At 40.7% G+C, this 15,782-nt stretch overlaps 1 protein-coding gene across 2 annotated transcripts in view; it reads right to left on the reverse strand.

The window, feature by feature from the left end:
* The window catches only part of KCNIP1 (potassium voltage-gated channel interacting protein 1), a 117,872-nt gene extending 112,551 nt beyond the window's left edge, over window positions 1-5,321 (reverse strand). For both annotated transcript variants that reach the window (XM_075274762.1, XM_075274761.1), the window contains exon 1: window positions 4,844-5,321. In XM_075274762.1, coding sequence (XP_075130863.1) covers window positions 4,844-4,904 — 61 coding nt within the window. In that variant the 5' untranslated portion in view covers window positions 4,905-5,321. The remainder of the gene's footprint in view (window positions 1-4,843) is intronic.
* Window positions 5,322-15,782: the final 10,461 nt, after the last annotated feature.

A 15,782-nucleotide genomic window follows, 5' to 3' on the forward strand; every position in this document is an offset into this window, starting at 1 on the left:
TTTTTTCATCCCTGCCATAACCATAACTTTTTTCTTCTTCCTTTGACCTATCCATATGAGACACGTTGTATTTACAAATGGAACCATTTTGGAGTATATATAATACATTAAAATAAATGCGGAAAAAACTAATAATTTTTCAATTTTTTTTTGTTTTGGTTTTATGTTTCACCATATGCTATAAATAATATGCTAATTTTGTTCTTTGGGTCGGTACGAGTACAGCCATACCTAATATATAATGGATTTTTTTATTTTTACACAATAACAATAAAAACACTTGCAAGCCACATCGCAAAAGCGCAGCGTATTGGCCGCAGGGGAAACGGCATGGCAAAAAATACTGTATTTTACATTATCAATCCCATATATGCAGGATTTCTAGTGTAGATGGGCGATAATATGGCACATCTTTGGCTCGCAGTAATTTCTTGCACCGTGAACCAAATCCCCCATTCTGTAGGTGGACCAGGAGGAAAGTGGGGCAGGCACGAGCAGGAATATTTATTATATATGGGACCGACATATTTAGTATAACTCACACCAGTTATACAAGGAATCTTCACCAGATCCTAGATTTCCTTTCTAGCGCATGCGCGCGCCGGAAGTTTTTCATAATTTAGATACAGAAGCATCAGTCGGGGCCTTTATTAGGAACATCAGTTTTCGTCAATTCTCACTATAGTTTATGATGTTTTATGTGATGAGATTGTATATGCTTGTGGAAACATCAAGCACTAAGGGAATTCTGTCACAAAATATGGCAAAAAATCCAGATCCATTCCAGTGAGCATACATACCCTTAGATAGGTAGACGGATGAGCCTAGGCATGGCCATGCATATAATATAATGCTGGAACTGAAAGCTACGTTGTTTATCAGGCTTTATTCATACCAGATCTGTGATGCACATTGGATGTGCCCATAGACATTAGGGTCTATTCACACCAAAATTGTAGCACCCATCTAAGGCCTGGTTCACATCTGCGTTCGCTATTCTGTTTGGGAAGTTTGCTTCGGGGGACCCCGAACGGAATACCGAACGCATTGACAAGCGGTGAGCACTGAAAGCACATGGACCCCATAGACTATAATGGGGTTCGTATATTTTCCACGCTATGAGTCATGTGGAGAGAAGTAGTTCATGAAGTGCTTTCCTCTCCATATGACTCATACGGAAAACACACAGACCCCATTATACTCTATGGGGTCCGTGTGCTTTCAGTGCTGACCACTTGTCAATCCATTTAGTATTCCATTTGGGGGGTCCCCATGCGTGCTCCCCAAATGTGAACCAGGCCTAATATTCTATTTAATGGAATTCTAGATTTGCCACATACATGGGATTGATCTTAATAAGTTTGCATAATACAGCCACTATCTTATACCAAATTAATTTCTAAGTAAATATGCAAAAGTTTGAGCATGTGTGGCCAATGACATAAGACAGTCATTTTTGTGATTATGAAATATTGTCTTTATTGCATTTTTGCGTTTTACGTCTAATACTTGGTGGACTTGACTTAGTACAATACAGATGGGTTGAATTTGTATATTATGAGATACACATTAAGGCTAAGGTTCCACGTAGCAAAACACAGCCAAAATAGGCAGCGGAAACGCGTTGTTTTTTTCTGCAGCATTTCTCATTGGTTTTTTTTTTCTGCTTTTTCCTATACTATAGGGAAAACACAATTCCATCGCTGCGTTTTTTCAAAACACACACACATTTTGGAATAAGCAGCTTTTCACTTTGCCAAATTTTTTCTCAGCTGCATTTCCACAACATGGGGCCTTAGTAAAACCTCACATTGCAAAGAAGTTGCTTTTTTTGTTGCAGATTTTGCAGCATTTTTTTTTTACCAAATCCAAAAATGGGAAAAAAAAGGAATAGGAAATACATAGGACGTAGTTACACTTCTCTCGTTTGCTTATTCCACTCCTGGCTTTGGCTCAAAAAATACGCAGCAAAATCTGCAACAAAAAAAGCTGCCTGTCCGCAACATTGGGCATAATCCTTTGTTCCTGTAGAACCTGAAACAGCAAAACTCGGCTTTGCCACGTAATGGTCTGACATGTTTGTGAATTTACCCTTCATATGGTACATGTGGACAAGAGACTGGACACTTGTCTCACACGCCAGTAACACGCTTGATACATGTCACACATGCGGCATTATATCACAGATGGCACTAATACCATATAGTAGTGTATAGATTACCATTCCATACCTGTAGCTATCACTATACACACTACATCACTATATACCTAGGTATATTCAGCCTTCGCGGAGACCCTCTCCATTGATCAGCCCTGTCCACTACATCACTAAGCCCTAACTTCGGTGACTGGGGGTATATCTGCCTCTGAATAGTTTAGACACATGCCTAAATAGGAAAAGGATTTAGAACAGGACAGATCTGGTGCAGACATTTCTGCTACCGACCCTTTTACCCGAAGGGGTTTTGCAGGAATCCATGCACGTGAAAACACAACCCCATTCACATGCCTGGTTTAAGTCATATAAATTTCTATAACAAATCTGCCGCATACTCCGATGAGGATTGTGAAGGTCGATCCTTAATACAACCGTTCAATATCAGATTGGCAAAGTCTTAGTGTCTGTCCAATGGCTGGCTGAAAGGGCTGCAGCACTGAAATGCCGGGGGCGCTTTAATGTTTGCCTCTTTGTATCTACTTAGTAGCTGGGGTGCAGAGTATTGCAATATCCTCCTATTTACTTGAATGAAATGAAGATGCAATACTCTGCACAGGCACTACTTTGTTTACAAGCAGGTAGACAGACCGAGACACATGATGTGGAAACAAGTGCGGCAGCCCCAGGAAACAGCTGACTGGGGAGGGGGGGGGGGGGGTGATACATAATATATATGTAGTGTGTGTGTATAAATCCAGGTTATACAATGTGTATGTGTGTGTATATATATATATATATATATATATATTTATATAATCTAGGATAATCTAGGATACAATATAATATATATATATTATATATATAGATAGATAGATATATATATATAATTTAATAATATAATATGATATATAATAATATATAATAATATATAATCTAGGATATAGAATGTATTTACAGTATATATATATATATATATATATATATATATATATATATATATGTTTTTTTATGCCTATGTAAATAAGGAAGGGGATATAGCATGCACGGATGTGCTGAATATACGGGGTACTAGGCATCGGACCCCCACTAGTTAAACATTTACGGCCTATTCCAATATTTATATGTCCTCTAGAACTTGTCCGTTTAACATCAAAACATTGACTTATGGTTTACAGCAGTGTTTCTCAACCTGTTCAGGTCAAGTACCCCCTCGTGATAAAAGTTCCAACCAAATACCCCCAACAGACGCTATGGTGTTTGTCATGGAACAGATCCTACTCCTGATCTCAAGTATGGGAGAAAAATTGGTAAGCCTATTGTGCCAAGGGAATCCTTTTGCTTATGGGGGCACCTACAACAGACATTGTGAGGGTCTCTTAGTTTCAGCACAGACTGTCCGCTGCCATAGAGGAGACCCGTCCCCTTAATACTCACCTCGTCTTTTGACATCTTCCTCTGCTTCTCAGCTATTGTGCCTCAGTATTTGAAGATGGTGGATGGTTTAGTCCGCACTCACCCCCAGAATCCTCAGAACTTGAGCACTTGTTAAGTCAATCACTGCCAAAGCCATGGCACGTACCCTCTGAGACTACATGGCGTACCCCCTGGGGTATTTGTGCCACTGGTTTAGAGGACAGTCAATTTATAGAGACTGTACGAAACGAAAAGTTTCTACCTAGTGACTATTATTTCGTTATTTTCCCCCAGAATTGTATACAATGTTCCTCCATTTGTTTCTTTTCTGTATAATAAATGTATATAAAATGGAATCTGAACGACACAAACAAACCCCGTGTTCTAAATAGAATTGTCGTCACCCATGACAACCTACGGTATTACGGGAATCCATATAGCGCTATTTAGGGCTTATCAGTTTGTCAAATACGTTACAATCAAAATGAAGGAAAATGTAAACAAAAAAAAAAAAGGTTTGATACATTTTATGATCGATCAGGTTTTATGTGGATAGATTCAATCATTTTGGTATAAAAGAAGCAAATATGATCCTTATTATCTGTAAGACGTGTCGGGGAGAAGTCCTGACCACGGCTCTGACCTGCTGTGCAGAACACGATCACTATCACAGGGAAAACAAATGGGGAAGGAAAACCACAAATGAAGACTCTGCGAGAATCAACAGTTGTTCCAAGAATCCTATAGCGGCCAAGTGCTGAGCTCTGATAATGAATGTGGCTATCAGAGACTAAACATCATTCATTGCACCCAAATCTGAACAGTACACAGGAAGCAACAGTTTTACATGGCAGTCCTCCATATTAGAGTCACCATTCCTTCCCATTCTGTGGCTCCAACCAGATTTCATAACAGGTTACCTTACATAGGTAGACCATCAAGGCTTGTTGCATGCCAATCCATGCAGCCTGGCACAGGGCACACTGTTGATGCCAGTGCCTGGAGATGTGATGCAGCTACACACATACTGTACTCATCTCTCCCAGACATGATGACCCCCCCCCCCCCCCCCATAAAGGCACAGCTAAGTTGACCCTCATAACACATGCCACCCTGTCTGCATCTGTCATAGCTGGAAGGAATTATGGCCGTACCCGACAATGATACATGACATAGCCTGCCTGGGAAGAGCAGAGCAGCTACCTGAACATGCAGATCATGCAGGCTGCCTACAGACTGCACAGTGTGGCTGATCCAGATCAAGGCTCTTACCTTTAGAGGGTCTTCTCTGCTTTGTCTGCAGGGAGGAGAAGGTTCCCATCACTGCACCCATCCTGGAGATGACACTTGTGCCACTTCTCTTGATCCTTGTTGTATGGAAATCCGCTTATATTGAAAATATGACAGAGTGCAAAATAGAGGGAGAGGGATTGCAGTGTGTCAGTGCTGAGCCTGTGCTCACAGCTCTGCCCCTCTCCTCTATCACACACTGACTCACACTGTATAGTCCTCACACTTATTATTCACAGCAGCTCCAGCAACATGGAAAGGCTAGCTAGATTCCTATAGAGCTCTGCCACACACTACACACATAGGGGGCTTTCCTCCTCTAAATATTATTCTGTGTGCTCCCTAGTTATGTCTCCTCTCCTCTATGGCTCCCAGGCTGCAGACAACACACACAGACACATACACACATCCATGCATCAGATGTGTGCAGGCACGGTGGGGGTCTCCAGGGAGGAAGGGGCTCTTGTACTGGGTACCAATGAATGAGATTCTATTCGATAGGATTGATAGCATGTAAACAAGCAGAAGCCTGGAAGAAGGCACAGCCACTATGTTATGCAATACACACTCTGCATGTCAATGGACTGGCACAGGCTCCTCAGGCTTCAGCTCTGCCATTCTCTCTGCTCTACTTTACTTAGGGTTGTAAGATCTGTTTAATATTAATATTGCAAATATATATATATATATATATATATATATATATATATATCTGCAGCTCATATTTATATATGCTTCTTTCTATATCTCCTACTTATATCTCTATTTCTTGATTTGCTTCCATGTACTATGTATTGCATCTCTTTCATTCTTATCTCATATTTATCTATTTCTGCGTGATGTATTTTTTGTTATGTTTTATCTTTCTATTTCTGGCTGCAGATTTAGGTTTTTTTTTTTGTGTGTGTATTCTATTTACTCCATTCTATGTTTGTTAATTTGTTCTCTTTCAATCTTTTACTATCTATCTATTGATCTATCTATCTCACACATCTATCTATTTATTTTTATCTATCCATGTGTGATATCTTTTATCTACGTTGTACTATATCTAAGACATGGGTGAACACAAACAGCTGAGGGCCCCTCTGCACGAACAGGTATGGGCCCCTTGTTTTTCTGTAGTTCAATGCAGTGAATAATAATGGGGAGGGTGCCGAGAGATCCCCCAGTAACAATGATTAAATAAAGACTTTAGGAACTTAAATATATATATATATATATATATATATATATATATATATATATATAGTATATAGTGTCTGGATATGTGTTTGTTTGTTTTTATTATTGTAGATTGTGAGTCCCATATATGTCTTTGAGGAGAACATCCAAACTCCTTGAAGAAGTTGTCCTTGGCAGGATTCAAAACCAGAGCTCCAACACCAACACTGCAAGGCTAACCACTGAGCCACTGTGTTGCCCCTGACCTGGATATATGTAACTGTGCCCTTTTATAAAGACCACACCACTTAAAAAATCCGCTCCTATTTTTAGTGCAACTTACCTTTCATGACTCACCCTGTAAAGCACTCTCTCCCAGGTTCACCTCTCTACCTGCACCATTGCTCCAATGATAGGTCTGCACTGCATATACATAGATGTACATAATACTTGCTCATTTTTGGCTCTTGACATGAGGAAGAATTTTTTCAATTTACCCTCTGAATATTACATTATTATTGTGGTTCCTTGCAGTGTTCAGTTCCCCTTGCATGGCCTCTTGCCCCTCAAAGGCTCTGTTATTAGATGTGGACCAACTACTCATTATACAGAAGTAAATTGAAGGCAGATTTTCCTGATTATAGCCCCCTCTACTGGATTGTATTACAGACACAGGCTCAGTGGGGCATGTTGAATCCCGCCTGTGCACAAAATGCTATAGTTCTCTGTTATCAGCTTCTTTGGTCATGTTGGATCAGGCGGTCACCAGTCTGGCATTCTGTGTTTTCCTTTAGTAACATAGAGCAGAAGGTGTCATGACTCAGGTATGTATCCCAATATATCATGTTGTGCTGTGATGTAGATCTATATCGGTGCAGTCCCTGTTACATATCTGTGACGTGATCATGTACATGGGAGTTTTATAGTGCAGATCTCAGCTGCATTATAGACACCACATGACATCGCAGAGCACATGACATCACAGACATTCCATGATGTCACAATGAGTGTAGATTACGTACAGGTCTTAACCGAAGACATCTTGTCACACTGTATTGTGTCTGAATTACTCCTTAGATAGTGACCATGATGATAGTAATGGCTATCAGCCAATATTCCATTATATTCCACTATCTGTATATACAGTAATATAGTGTATCATCAGATATATATATATATATATATATATATATATATATATATATATATATATATATATATGGCAGCAGCTCCTGCAGGACATGGGACTATAGGGGGCGCCATATACAGTGAGCAGACCACTCATATCTCTAGCCATTGTCATACCATAATGTCACCTCCTCTCCCAGGTTACATTACAAGTGTTATGGGGTTCAGTCTCCCTGTTGGGGGGCAATAACATTGGTTGTGTCCTCACATCTATTCACAACATCCTACCGGAAAGAAGACTGAAGAGTCCACAAGAGCAAATGAACACAGGAGAGACCGGGGGGTCTTGTATAAAAATAAGAAACAGACTAAAAAGGCTTCATAGCTGCGGGGCCCCATAACAGAACATGGAAGGGCCCCACTCACCCAAGGTTACTATACCAGATAGTGGCCCACATTTTCTAAGACAGGTATATCTTGTGCCAGTGTAAGTAAAGGAGATAGCTGAAAGAATTTGTGCCAAATTTATTAACAGGTGCAGATGCCATATTAAATGTGGTCTATATAAAACCGTCACAGCATGACATGTATGTCTGCTATATGCGAGTGAATGGGGCTCAGCTTGTAGAACTTCATACAGTTGTGCTGGTTCTGCTGGGACACATGTGGTCAAGGAATAGGCAGGAATACCCCCCCCCCCCTTTTGGTGTTGTTTTTGTTGTTCCCCTATTTCCCCATATTTGAGGGACCTACTATATGTTATTGTATACTTGCTTCATTGTTATATGCCTTCCAATGCTCTTGATGTATCCCGGGATATTCCCTACATGCACACATTGTCCTTGCTAATTTAACTTGCTCCGATTTTGTTTTATAAAGTTTGTATATTTGAAAAGCTGTATGTTTCTTTTGTTTTATTCTCTCTATAAAAATTATATTTGAAAAAAAAAAATAGGTGGAAATACTCCATTAAAGATCTTACTTTATTTCCCTCTTATTACTGTTGCCTTTTGATGACGATATAATGCAGTATATGCCATGGACTTTGTCACGACCTCAGGATATCCTCAAAAAAGTAAAAACATGATGGGAGAAAGATGCTATTGTATTTTTTTTTACATTGGTGTGAATGCAAACGAACACTCAAGGGAAGAAGCTCCATCTACGTCTGTCATTTAATGTCCACTGCTCTCGTCCTGTGTAGTGTGAACCCACTCCAAATTTCTCATTTGTTCTTTTATATGAACTAAGGGGCAGACACTGAGAGCAAGGAGTTCCTGTGTAAGGATTGTTTATGACCCTACTAGAACCTTGTGTATCGCTCAGGATCCTGCTGGGCCCCTCTGCAGCTGGACAGGCTATTATATATCCATCCCTGATCTAAGGTATGTTCTTTCTCCTTCGATGTAGAAATGTCTCCTAATTCACCAGAATGCTAGTGATCGGCTTCCAACTACAGTAAGATTGCAGCAAGCTATTATAAATGAGCAGAGTCCTCAAGGAACATGGATTCATTTTGGGTGAATGTCCTTGGAATAAATAGGAAGGAACAATCCAGCGCCCCAGAAGCTAAATTGATCAATATTTTATTGCGTCACAAATTTAAATTGAAGGCAAGATCGGAATAGCCGACATGTTTCAACTGCTAACTCCATCCACTCTTGTGGCCTGACATCCTGATGAATTGGGTAGTCCCAAAGATTGTTGCAACAGTTCTGCCCTATAGAATATAAACTGAATACACCTGGTATACGTGCACAGATTATTTATAATTCACTGATTCACTGGTTCGTTATGTAAAAAGTGGTTATTATGTAATTACAATTTAAGAACCCACCCTATAGTCCTCCTTCACAAAGGGGTCAGCATGTTTAATACTGTCAAAGTTTATTGTTTTTTTTTTTAACTTTAAATAAACCAACAGTGCAATGTGAACACTTGGGCAATAACGCCATTTCTCTCCATTACTGTATATTACTTAGATTTTGTGTTATTATTTTTCCCCTCCACCGGCTCTATCTGTAGTTTGCATTTCTCTCTGAGCTGGTAGGTGGAGACTAGCTGCCATATACTGCACACACTTAGAGGGGCATCTGCTCCATAAATATCTCTGTCACACCCTCACTTAGAAACAGACCCACAACCGTGCAGGAAATATATAGAGAAGTACTGACTTGTACTGATGTGTAAAAGGGCCCCTTCACAAAGAGTAAACGAGCGTGTATTTTGGCAAAATACATGTGTAAAAATACACGTGTAAAAATAAGACTCCTATTGACTTCAATGACATTTTGCACGTGTATTTTGACATATTTCTTTACACGTGTAAACAAAAATGCCATTGAAGTCAATGGGAGTCTGATTTTTACACGTGTATTTTGCAAAAATACATGCGCGTTTACTCCATGTGAAGGGGCCCCAAGATAATCTGGTTTTGATAAAAAGCTCCTATGTAGCTCCAGCGATACACTAAACCTGTGTTTCTGCTGTTTTCTTTCTCCCTCTTCCCTCTACTGAGATTAAATTGTATTATATATCATTGTAGGCTATGAATGTAATTGATAGTATCCAACCAACCTGGACCTAGGGCAGTCCACGTTATGACTGGTGGGGAACAACTACACACTGTTTGGAAATACATCCATTGTGATATACCTCGAATTGTAAAACAAATTTTTAAAAATGAAAAGCACAGGTGAATATTATTCTATATACATTTTTATAACATAGAATCTATCTCCGTGTTTTCCTGACACACACAAGAATCTATGGAGAGGGGAGGGGGAGGAGTGGGCTTTTAACTGATACATTGCCTCATTCTGTGCATTGGTAGTGTCAGTGGTGTAACTAGGAAAGGTGGGGCCCCGTGGCAAACTTTTGACATGGCCTCCCCGACCGACACCAACGCAGAAGACCTCGACCAACCCCCTTCTACGCATTCCTGCGCACTCTATTATGCCCCATAGTGGCCCCTTCACGCAGTATTATCCCCATAGTGGCCCTTTCACACAGTATTATCCCCATAGTGGCCCCTGCACACAGTATTATCCCCCATAGTGGCCCCTGCGCACTCTATTATGCCCCATAGTGGCCCCTGCACACAGTATTATTCCCCATAGTGGCCCCTGCACACAGTATTATCCCCCATAGTGGCCCCTGCACACAGTATTATGTCCCTTAGTGGCCCCTGCACACAGTATTATGTCCCTTAGTGGCCCCTGCACACAGTATTATTCTCCATAGTGGCCCCTGCACACAGTATTATCCCCCATAGTGGCCCCTGCACACAGTATTATCCCCCATAGTGGTCCCTGCACACAGTATTATGTCCCTTAGTGGCCCCTGCACACAGTATTATGTCCCTTAGTGGCCCCTGCACACAGTATTATGTCCCACTTTAGACACCCATAAACAATTATTATACTCTGGGGTCTTTTCAGACCCCAGAGTATAATAATCGGAGACCCAGGGGGAGAAAAACATAAAATGATAGCAGCGATAGCGGCTGTCACTGGGCCCCTAATGTCCCGGGCCCTGTCCCGGGCAGCTGCCTCTGCTGCTATGGCGGTAGTTACGCCACTGGGTAGTGTTCTATCTTTAAACATAGCAATGTTAAAAGAGCTCCCTGACTAACCGTGTAGCACTTTAGCAGACACCGCTATTTCTGTGTTTTTCCAGCAGTCTCCTCCTCCCCTCTACATGGATTTATATGTAAAAAAGTAAATAGATGACCAATAAGTGGAGAAAAAAACATATTTCTTTACTAAAATATATGACAAAGTTTCTTATATTCACGTGTGCTACTTATTTCTATTTTATAATTGGAGGTATGCTTTGTCTGAATAGCTGTGTAAGGCCACTATAAGACATGGCTGTGTCCTACGGTAAAGCTAGGGTTTGATACAAGGAGCATTCTTTATTATTTTTAGTAGTATGTTAACACTAAATGAGTGCAGAGGAGATTTATCCTGTCCAGGTTATGGCTGCTTTATTAAGATTATAAAATGTACACAGTTTTACAATCATTCTGCTTACTGTAAGGTTTGCAGCTTAGCAGATCCAGGTCAGGGAATGAAACTGTTATCCACTTGTGACAGTGACGGGGGGTGAGATAAACCAAGAGCATGTAGCGGACAGGCACAGGAGGGAGAGTATTGCATGGTGAACTCTATGAAGGGCGGTAAGCATCCAGAACCAGATCTCATGAAGTCACTCGCGCCATTCCAACCTGACTATACCTGGGACATACACTCACCGGCCACTTTATTAGGTACACCTGTCCAACTGCTCGTTAACACTTAATTTCTAATCAGCCAATCACATGGCGGCAACTCAGTGCATTTAGGCATGTAGACATGGTCAAGACAATCTCCTGCAGTTCAAACCGAGCATCAGTATGGGGAAGAAAGGTGATTTGAGTGCCTTTGAACGTGGCATGGTTGTTGGTGCCAGAAGGGCTGGTCTGAGTATTTCAGAAACTGCTGAACTACTGGGATTTTCATGCACAACCATCTCTAGGGTTTACAGAGAATGGTCCGAAAAAGAAAAAACATCCAGTGAGCGGCAGTTCTGTGGGCGGAAATGCGTTGTTGATGCCAGAGGTCAGAGGAGAATGGCCAGACTGGTTCGAGCTGATAGAAAGGCAACAGTGACTCAAATAGCCACCCGTTACAACCAAGGTAGCCAGAAGAGCATCTCTGAACGCACAGTACGTCGAACTTTGAGGCAGATGGGCTACAGCAGCAGAAGACCACACCGGGTGCCACTCCTTTCAGCTAAGAACAGGAAACTGAGGCTACAATTTGCACAAGCTCATCGAAATTGGACAATTGAAGATTGGAAAAACGTTGCCTGGTCTGATGAGTCTCGATTTCTGCTGTGACATTCGGATGGTAGGGTCAGAATTTGGCATCAACAACATGACAGCATGGATCCATCCTGCCTTGTATCAACGGTTCAGGCTGGTGGTGGTGGTGTCATGGTGTGGGGAATATTTTCTTGGCACTCTTTGGGCCCCTTGGTACCAATTGAGCATCGTTGCAACGCCAAAGCCTACCTGAGTATTGTTGCTGACCATGTCCATCCCTTTATGACCACAATGTACCCAACATCTGATGGCTACTTTCAGCAGGATAATGCGCCATGTCATAAAGCTGGAATCATCTCAGACTGGTTTCTTGAACATGACAATGAGTTCACTGTACTCCAATGGCCTCCACAGTCACCAGATCTCAATCCAATAGAGCATCTTTGGGATGTGGTGGAGCGGGAGATTCGCATCATGGATGTGCAGCCGACAAATCTGCGGCAACTGTGTGATGCCATCATGTCAATATGGACCAAAATCTCTGAGGAATGCTTCCAGCACCTTGTTGAATCTATGCCACGAAGAATTGAGGCAGTTCTGAAGGCAAAAGGAGGTCCAACCCGTTACTAGCATGGTGTACCTAATAAAGTGGCCGGTGAGTGTATACCCTGCTAGCTTTTACCTGGGTGTGCCCTGATATTCTTTAGAATTATTTGCATTTACCCTGCTAGCTTCACTTGGCTGTGCCCTGATATTCTTTAGAATTATTTACATAGAAACTTTTGTATTTAGTAATGTTAATTTTTATGTGTCAACCCATAATTTACTTGGATATTTATAATTTATTTATTTAGCTTACTTGTAACGCCATCATATTCCGCAAACCTTTACAGACGTTGTCAGTCACTGTCCCATTCAGGGCTCACAATCTACATTCCCTATTAGTATGTCTTTGGATATTAGAGTCTTCAGTAAAACAAACTGGGGCAAACTGATTTTTTGGGGAGGGTTTCTTTTTTTTTTTTAAACATACAGTAGGCTGTCCTTTACCATTTAAGCCTACCAATTTCTCATAAACCAATTCATACAATATTGCAACATGGCAGCAAAACTCTTGAAATGAAATATGCAATTCACACAAAACGACAAAAATGACTAACTTGAACTATTAAAGTATGGAAATACTCATCCTGTACAGTCAAGGGAAAAAATATTGAAATGTCCCCATTGTAAAAACTACAGCTTGCCCAGCAAAAAAAAAGTGCCTTTGCACAGCTCCCAAAATAGAAATATACAAAAGTTATAGGCGTCTGAATAAGGGGAGTTTTTCATCTTAAGGTACTAAAACATAAAAAAATCTATATAAATTTGATGCCCTTGTCATTTGACCCACAGAATAAAATGAACAGGCAATTCTGAATAAAATAAATGGCACAACTGCAGTTTTCCTCATTAATTTTTCTACGACTTCCCTTTACATTTTATGGAATATTAAACGGTACTATTAGAAAGTACATCTTGCCCCCCCCCCCCCCCCGAAAAAAAAAACAAACCCACTTATGGCTAACGTTTGTAAGCTACAACATACCAAAATTATGGCTTTTGGAAGCCAAAAATGGCCACTTTAGCAAGGGGTAAAAGGGTTGTGTTCATATAGAAATAAATATGCAATACATTAGCTTTTCTCCTTGTAGGTTAATGAGCTGTTGGTGTAAAAAGGGCATTGCCATTTCTCTCATTACATTAAAGAGGACCTTTCACCACCTGGGGCACATGCGGTTTTATATACCACTAGAAAGCCGACAGTGCACTGGATTCAGCACACTATCGGCTTTCCCGTTCTGTGGCCCCGGTGAAGAGCTATCAGTGCCAGTACCCCTTCACTGTCAGAAGAGCGTTTCTGAAGGGCGCTCTGAAGCCACATGAAGGAGAGAGGACCGGACAAGCAGAGGGCAGCCGCAGGACTTCTGAGCAGGTAAGTTGAGCGAAGTTCACGAGTAGATAGATATTACTGTACATTGACTTGTCTAGTAGATAGACAAGTCAATGTACAGTAGTGTCTATCTACTCGTGAACGTGCCTCTTCGTCCTCACAGCAGCGCAGCACACAGTGATTTACCACAGCCTGCCACTCTTCTGCTTCGTCCCTATTTTACCATATATTCAGCTGTGTTGTACGGTAAAATAGGGATGAAGCACTAGAGTGGCAGGCTGTGGTAAATCCATAGGAATGAATGGACGCAGCCGGAACGCAAGGGGTTAAGCTGCTGGCCGCTTCCATTCATTCCTATGGGTGCTAAGCTTTTCCCACAATGATTGGCCATTAGCCAAGCAGTGTGGGAAATAAGCCCCGATCTTGATCCTGCCCGAAAAGATCGGGATCAGAATTCCGATCACGATCGTGAAATTTTCTCGATCGCCGATCGGAATCCGATCTTTTCCGATCCCGATCGCTCAACCCTAGTGGCCAGTCCAATCCCCGGGCCTTAATCCAATAGAACACTTGTGGGGAGAAATATAAAATGCCATTTCTGATGCAAAACCAACAAATGCAAATCAAATTGTGGGATGTAGTCAAATCATCTTGGGCTGAAATACCAGTTGACAGGTGCCAGAAGTTGGTTGACTCTATGTAACATAGATGTGAAGCAGTTCTAAAAAAAAAAAGTGGTTATACAACTAAATATTAGGTTGATGTATAGGAATGCTTAATCCTAAAAAAAAAAGTCCATATTTTGAGTTTGTAAAGACGAATGCAGACTCTGCTATTTCTTTTACCAGCCAATGTTCATTTTTATTTTCTGTAAAGTAGTTAAAAATTATATATATTCATGTTTTGATTTAGAAAACGGTGCGCAATGTTCTCGATGCATGGAAATAAATACTAATATAAAGAATTTGTGCTTAACTCATGTTTTTGAACACTACTGTATGTCTATTTTAGGTGGCATTTGTATAGGGTAGGGAACAGAGGGAACGTTACACCTAGCCATGGGTATCTGTGTGTACTGTAGGAATGTTTGTTCAGATTTTGTTGCAGTATAACAATATTGTTCAATGATGGAAGGGACACACACCTCAGGAGTATAGCCTTTGCTTGATGAATATAATGGCTGACAAGGTAGAGTTCCAGTCTGCAGGGCTTGGGGGACCCAATTAAAGTGAGGGCACTCTTTAAATATGTACAATTACATAAATCTTTATAGTAGGCTTCCAAGAATCACGTCTTACCAAATATACTATTTTCAATGTGAAACAAGCGTGGATTGACAATGTATATAATGCCTACATAGGTTACCCTTATGGCCTATTCACCTAGATTACTGCTTAGCACGGTTCATCATCTTTCTCATAACTACATGGTACACAGGGTATATAAATAATAGCGGCCAACAAGATACAAAGTGTGTATCAGATGCAAAATCCAATGGGCAGATCTATATGATATTGGCCTGCCCAAGCTCACAACTTCTGAAAATGAATTGTAAGTTTCTACTCTGTTAACATTGACATAGTATCATAATATGTTTGTGTTCTCGTGTAAGGCAAAGATCTGCCAGGGTCTGAGTTACCATAAGATACAGTATTGGTCAAAAGTATTGGCACCCCTGCAATTCTGTCAGATAATACTAATTTTCTTCCAGAAAATGATTGCAATCACAAATTATTTGGTATTATAATCTTCATTTAATTTGTCTTCAATGGAAAACCACAAAAAGAATTGTCAAAAAGCCAAATTGGATATAATTCCACAGCAAAAATAAAAAAGGGGGTGGACAAAAGTATTGGCACTGTTTGAGAAATCATGTGATGCTTCTGTAA

This window comes from Leptodactylus fuscus, chromosome 5, assembly GCF_031893055.1.
Source record: "Leptodactylus fuscus isolate aLepFus1 chromosome 5, aLepFus1.hap2, whole genome shotgun sequence".
Lineage (NCBI taxonomy): Eukaryota > Metazoa > Chordata > Amphibia > Anura > Leptodactylidae > Leptodactylus > Leptodactylus fuscus.